The 6,855-nt window shown below is 41.1% G+C and overlaps 1 protein-coding gene across 1 annotated transcript; it reads right to left on the reverse strand.

The window, feature by feature from the left end:
• Positions 1 to 1,270: 1,270 nt before the first annotated feature.
• Positions 1,271 to 2,152, reverse strand: LOC141630469 (protein FAR1-RELATED SEQUENCE 5-like). Its single transcript, XM_074443284.1, has 2 exons — positions 1,496 to 2,152; positions 1,271 to 1,450 (listed from the first exon to the last, which is right to left on the reverse strand). Exons 1-2 carry the CDS (start codon positions 2,150 to 2,152, stop codon positions 1,271 to 1,273), a joined length of 837 nt encoding a protein of 278 aa, XP_074299385.1.
• Positions 2,153 to 6,855: the final 4,703 nt, after the last annotated feature.

Genomic DNA, 6,855 nt, shown 5'->3' on the forward strand with positions numbered 1-6,855 from the left:
AGATAAAGTTTTTTTTTGGAATGGACTTTTTTAGTGTGTTTGTTTTTTTACTAGAAATAGCAGTATTTATAGGGGCTTGGGGAATAGAAACAGTTTTTCTGTAATAAATTATAGAAAGATAAGAAATTACCTGCCTACCAAAAAAAAAAGATAAGAAATTACCTTTTGCAGAGGCGATGCAGAGTTTTTTCTGGAATACAAACAGTTTTTCTGTACTTATTTAGTGTTTGTGTGTGTTTTTTTTTTTTTTACACGCAATAGCAGTATTTATAGAGGCTTGGGGAATACAAACAGTTTTCCTGTAATTATATTAGATTAGGTTAGGTAACTGTTTTTAATACAAACTGAAAAGTGGAACTGCTTTTTATAAATATTACTAATTTGTTATTATTCAACTATTATTGTAGTGTGCAAATGCAGTTTTATTTTTGTGGGTGGTTTGTGGAAAAAAAGTCAGATAATATTAACAAAAAAAATTAAAGTAACTAGTATTAATTCTCATATAATGTAGGTCTCACTTTATTATCTAGAAGAAACATTTTAGGATAAAATGTAATTCAAACAATGACAAATAGTAAAAGTCTTTGACATTTTTAGGCGCCTTAGCCGCTGTCTTTTGCGTCTCTTTTGTCTTTGTTAGTTCATGCATCTGATTCATATTCCTGCAATGTTTGCTTAGTATTTAGCAGCTACATTAATAGCAGAATAGCGGTAGAATAACATTAATAGCAGTAGAATAACAATTAGAGCAAATTTAGCAGCTACTCTGCTGTTATTGCAAACACTATCCATTTTCACGAAGAATATCCATTTTCTATTCAAAAATAACAACACATTAATAGCAGAATAGCAGTAGAATAACACAACAGCCGCAGAATAGCAGAGTAACACTGGAATAATAGGGGAATAACAGTAGAATAAGAGGATAACATTAGAATAATAGGAGAGTAATAGTTCAGATTCATACCTCTTCAGTTTCCGATTCTTCTTCATCATCGTCATTAGAAGGGGGACTTTCAGCAAATGGAAGATCACAAGTTCTACTGTTGTGGTTCACCCACTTCTTGCAGTTAGCGCATCTTCGCTTCCTCTTTTGTGGCTTGCTCTTGGCCTTTTCTTTCGACGACCTCAATCTTTTACCACTGCCCTTATTCTTGGCCTTGTTTGGCGGTCGAAGGTCAATATCATTTGAAGCTGTGATGCCAAGAAGAGCCTCGATTTCCTGGTTTTTAGTTTTCGGTTCAATTGGTCCTGTGATGTTCTCCATGAACTATGTCAGGGTTTTCTGCAGTTGCTTCATCTGTTTAACCGTAGCATAATTGTCCATCACGCCGACAGTTGCATAAATCTCAGACCAAACCTTTGACATCTCAGCTTTCTTAATGTCAGCTTCATCAATGTCTTCTATCACCTTTCCATTTTTATCTCGGACAATTGGCCTGTAGGATTTCTTTATCCATCAAGCAAGGACATAAGGCTCAAGTATCCTGTGTACCTGCCTACCATTCCACACCCACAGTATATGACGACAGACAATGCCATGCCTCTCAAACAGCTTACATGCACATTTGCCCTCGTTAGTTTTGGTGTTAAATTCCACTCGGAAGTCTCTGTACTTCAGTCCATCATGAACGTCACGGTACTCAACTGTCCCTACTGTTGTCAAATCCCCGACCCCCATGTTGCATATCGCATGTTTGACTTCGTTCTGAAAGTCTGCAAATATAGGATGTGTGTAGACAAGTGAGGCATGCATCTCTACCTTCATCGACCCTACTTTCTCGAGCATACTATGCTCGTTGGCAGTGTCCAACCTCCTTTGTGATGGCCTTTGCTGTTCTATTGCTGAATTGTACCTCATCCAGAAATCGACAAGGGTTCCAAAGTGGCTTTCAAACCGCTTGAAATAGCTGTTTGAACTTTCGGATCTCTGGGTTGTCCGCAGCAAACAACCTAGAGGCAAATCTCGAAAGTAAGCCGGTATCCACTTTTGTCTTATTGCAAATATATACTTCAACCACCGGTTGCTTTGCATACCATGGGCTTCAATAACAGTTTTCCAGTTCTGTTCAAATTCTTCTGGTTCGAGTTCGACATCCCAAACCGCTGCGATTGAAAATTTGGACTGCGGTATATATACGATGTTGAACATGCTCTTTTACCGTGGAACTGTTTTTGATTGTGACTTGGGTAATTCTGATTCAAGAGCCCTTTACCGTGCTGAGATCGTTGCCTTGTTGGTCTTTGTCGATATGAACGAGTCCGGGGAAGATGTGTTGAAAACTTTGGAGGAGTTGAACAAGACGAGAAAGAAAACTGATGCGTGTCTTTTATATGATGTTTTACACCCTATTTTACACGCATTTCAGAGCTCATTTATGCGGTTTAAGGCTACTATTTGCCCCATTCCTTCTACTTTCGTATTTTTATGTAATATTGCAGATTTATGCGAAAATGAGTAGATATTGAGCTAAATCCGTCCCCGAGTACCTTACATTGCATTTGACATGAAGGTAATTACTCAAGGAACGAGCTTGGTGCGCATTTCGAGGCCCGAAAGACTATACCACGAAGTTTTAGAAGCGGACTACCAGCTAAAGCAGTGGATCGACTGATGCCTATGGTCGATCAACCATCATACGACTTACGAAGCCCGTTTGTACACTTTGAAGAGTAGTCGATCGATCGAGCATCATGGTCGATCGACCACACCGCATAATCAGACGTGAATAAGAAGATCGAGGAAAAGCAAGCCCATTGTGTTTAGGTTTTGATAATAAGTGTTACGTATATTTTCTATATAACGTAACCTAGAACATCAAGTTTGACATTCAGTTTTCAATCAAGTTTTACATTCAGTTTTTATCAGTTTTAGAATATCAAATAATTAGGGTTCAGAATATTGGTTTGCATCGGATTTTCGTTCGTACTTCTAATCATTCCGTTACAATTCCTCTGCAATTTCGGTATTCCTTCTGCTCTATTTCAGTTCATCTTTATTGCGTTGATAGTATAGAAATTGCTAGTTAGGTTCCAAAAGCCAATTTTATCGTTTTATGTTATTTATTTGCCTAATCGTTTTAAGCATGAATTTCGTAGTTTTAATCCTTAATTTTATTGTTGTTTCCACTATAGTCATGAGTAGCTAAATTATTCGTGCTAGGATGTAGGGAATCTGTAGGATTAGGCGGTATTAGAATAGTAGACTGAAATCGTGTGTCAGTCGATCGATTGCCAAACTTGGTCGATCGACTGACCACGTGAGGTGTTACCTTCGTTTTAATTGTTTTAATTTCTATATTTGACGAATCGAGTGCACGCGACTAGTTGAATGTTTAGGATTTGACTGACCCATTAGATCGAAAGATAGGGAAGGTTGATTGACCATCAATTAAAATGACTAAACTATGCTGAGATCGAAACACAGGTAAAGTTTAGGTTTTTAGTCACTTTTCAGGACGAGAGTCACTACTAGTGATATTAGGGACTTGTAGTGAGATCGAAAGATGTTACTTGTTAAGAGTGGACCAAGAGGACCTCTTGTTTTCCCGCCTCATGTGTGATTTAGACCTACTTAGTATGCTTCCGCCGAAACTATAGTGAACCGACCATCCTTGCACCCCTTTTTAATATTTGTTTTATCTGTCTATTTAGTTTATTATCTTTATTGCCTTTAGCTATAGACCAAATCAATTCAACCCCACATTCGTTACCTTAGACTAGAATAGGCAATTATTAATTACATTCGCCTCCTTGTGGTTCGACCCTGTTACAACTAGCCTAGGTTAGTTTTAATAGGAAATATAAATATTATTTTTGGTACTCACAACGACGGGTATCAAATTTTGGCGCCGTTGCCGGGGAGGCAATTGTTCTAATTTTTAGTTGTTTTATTTTAGTCTGTTTCTTAGTCTAAGGGACATTCGTTCCTTAAACTATTCTCATATTCTTTTTGTAGTTTCCTCTTATGCGCAGGTCACAGGGTGGTGAATTAGTACCTTTCAATCCTGAGATTGAGAAGACCTTGCGTGAGTTGAGACGATCATCTAGGATATTGCCAACAGAGGAAGAGCTTAGTACTCTGTCAAGTTACTACGAGAACGCTCTATTTGAGGAAGATCCACCTTCTTCTCCTGTTTCCACTTCTTCAGCTGAGACCGTCACTTCTCCAGAAATTCCAGTCATGGCTGAAGAAGCAAGCATAGCTAGTCTCTCTGAGCCGACTATTGTGAATCTTTACAAAGGATTCGCATTACCAGGGGAAGACCGAAAATTCGAGCCAAAGCCTGCCTATATTAATTTGGTTGAGAGAAACCAATTCGGGGGAGCTGCAACTGAAGATGCAGCCAAGCACATGGAGACCTTTATTGATTACTGTTGTTCCATACCCGCACCCAGTGGCGTGACTCCGGACCAGATAAAGGAGACCATGTTTATTTTCTCCCTTCGTGATCTTTGCAAGGAGTGGTATAGAGACGGATCGAGCCATTTGCTAATGGGATCACCGACTGGAGTTCGTTGGCCTTGGCATTTTACAAGAAATACTTTTCTGCCTCGAAGACCAATGCGATTAGAGCTCAGATCACGAGGTTTAAACAAGGGCCGGATGAGAACTTTCATGAGGCCTGGGTCCGTTTCAAGAAATTGGTGCGAACCATACCGCACCATAGGTTTGAGAAGTGGAGCCTATGCAATCAGTTCTATAATGGGCTCTATGATGATCAAAGAGCTATCTTGGATGCTGCAGGAAGTGGTCGATTTGCAGAGAATGTTGGAGAAACCAAAGGGTGGAAGATCATTGATGACTTAGCCACCCATAAAGCTGAGTATGGGAATTCCAGAGGGAATCAAAGGAGGAGTCTTGAATCTCTTCGTGGCTGCAATAGAAGCTCTCACGGCAAGATTTGACAAGTACGAGTTGGGAGGAGCTTCAAAAGGGGGAATCTACCATGTAAATGCTGTGTCAGACGGTCCTTTCGTCTCCAAAAGATGTGGAGCTGAGGGACATGTTTCAGAAAATTGTCCTAGTCCCTTTGAGTCTTGTGCTGCCTTTCAACATTATAGGCAAACGAATACCTATTTATGAGCCGAATGTTCATCCAAATCTGAGGTGGAGTAGTCAAAATGTCTTAAATCCTACTCAACCTCCACATCAGCAGCAGCATCAAACTTATGTGCCTCCTCATAAGCAACAACAGTTTCAAAAACCTCCCTATGTGCCTTGTGCAGCAACAATCTCAAAATTCTGACTTTGCTGAGTTGAAGAATATGTTGCAAAAGGAGTCCCAAGCTAGAGAGGCCGGGATGAAACTACTAGAGAGCCAAATTTCTCAATTGGCTAGCAAGAGTACAACTCGAGCTCCGGGACACTTACCGACTTAGACGGACCAGAAAGAGACCCTTAATGCCATCACTTTGAGGAGTGGGTCTACCCTTTAGGGGCCTGTCATGGTCGAGGACGATGCTGCAAAAGATGAGGCGGAACCGAGTCAAAAGAAAGCTGGAACGAACAAAAACAAGAAAAAGACGAACAACAGGTATGTCAGTCGATCGACTGAAGTGCGACAAACAGTAGTTTCTGGTCCTGTTCAAGTCAGTCAATCGACTGACCTAACCGGTCGATCGACTGAGATTGCTGCTGATACTGAACCTTTTCGTCCTCCAATGCCCGATAACTTGAGGGATCATTTGTTTCGGGGTACGACTACCCCGAAAATATTGAGGCCAGACCCGACTGCTGATGGGTCTGTTCCAGTTCCGAAGTACGACCCTATGTCAATTAACGGTTCACATTTGAGACGGTCTGAAGAAGGGTCAAGCTACAACAAAGAGAAGGTAGTGGACTTTCAGCCTAAGTCCACCGACGCCGGCATGAGAGACTTAGAGGAGAGGGCTAAGCTACTTCTTACAGACCCCTATCCGGAGAGATTGGTGCCGACGAAGGAACATGTATCTTTTAATAAGTTTGAAAATGTTGTTCGTAGTCTAAACGTACAAGTACCTTTCCTAGAATTAGTCAATCAAGTGCCTGCTTATAGTTTATGACGCAATTACTGTCTAAAAAGAAGTCACTTGAAACTGTGCATACTGGCGTATTAACTGAAGAGACATGCTCTTATCTGTCTCATACTGCACCCCTTAAGCTAGAGGACCCGGGAAGCTTTTCAGTCCCTTGTAATATTGGCACCTTTCCAATTGAGAAAGCCTTATGTGACCTAGGAGCCAGTATTAGCGTCATGCCCTTGAGTCTTGCTAGGAAGCTGAAGTTGAATAGGTTTGCAGTCACAAATATGACAGTACAGATGGCTGATCGCTCTGCGGTCCAGCCAATAGGAGTCTTAGAGGACATCCCCGTGCAAATAGGGAAGTTTTTCTTCCCTGTTGACTTCGTGGTGCTTGATATGCCCGAAAATGCACACATACCTATCATACTAGGTAGACCATTCCTGCAGACTGCTGGTGCAGTTATTGATGTTGGTTCAGGTACTTTGACCTTTAAGGTAGGTAAGCATTCCATTGTCTTTGCCCATACAGCTAGGAAGAAAGACCCCATGTGGCCTGTCACTTGCAATACGGTTTCTGAAAAGAAATCCTATTTTATACTTCCTGATATGCCTGTCTCTATTCCTACTCCTGTTGTAACACCTCCGCCCCAGATTGGGAGCAAAGTGGAGGAAGATTCTTCTGTTTTAGACATTGCAGGAGCTGGTTTGGGGAAGGGAGAGATGCATGTTGCTCCGGCTGTGAAGGAGCAAGTCGTTTCAAGAGGCGGTCTAGGTTGCCTTAGCTATAGCACGGATGAGGAGCTTGAAGATGAGCCAGTCAAAGTGAGAGAGTCCGACCTCGACTTTGATG

This window comes from Silene latifolia, chromosome Y, assembly GCF_048544455.1.
Source record: "Silene latifolia isolate original U9 population chromosome Y, ASM4854445v1, whole genome shotgun sequence".
Classification (NCBI taxonomy): domain Eukaryota; kingdom Viridiplantae; phylum Streptophyta; class Magnoliopsida; order Caryophyllales; family Caryophyllaceae; genus Silene; species Silene latifolia.

Coding starts and splice junctions, on each gene's coding strand:
- LOC141630469 (XM_074443284.1), bottom strand. CDS start 2,152: ATGTTCAACATCGTATATATACCGCAGTCCAAATTTTCAATCGCAGCG. Junction 1,451..1,495: donor GGGTGTGGAATGGTAGGCAG/GTACACAGGATA, acceptor TGATGGATAAAG/AAATCCTACAGGCCAATTGT.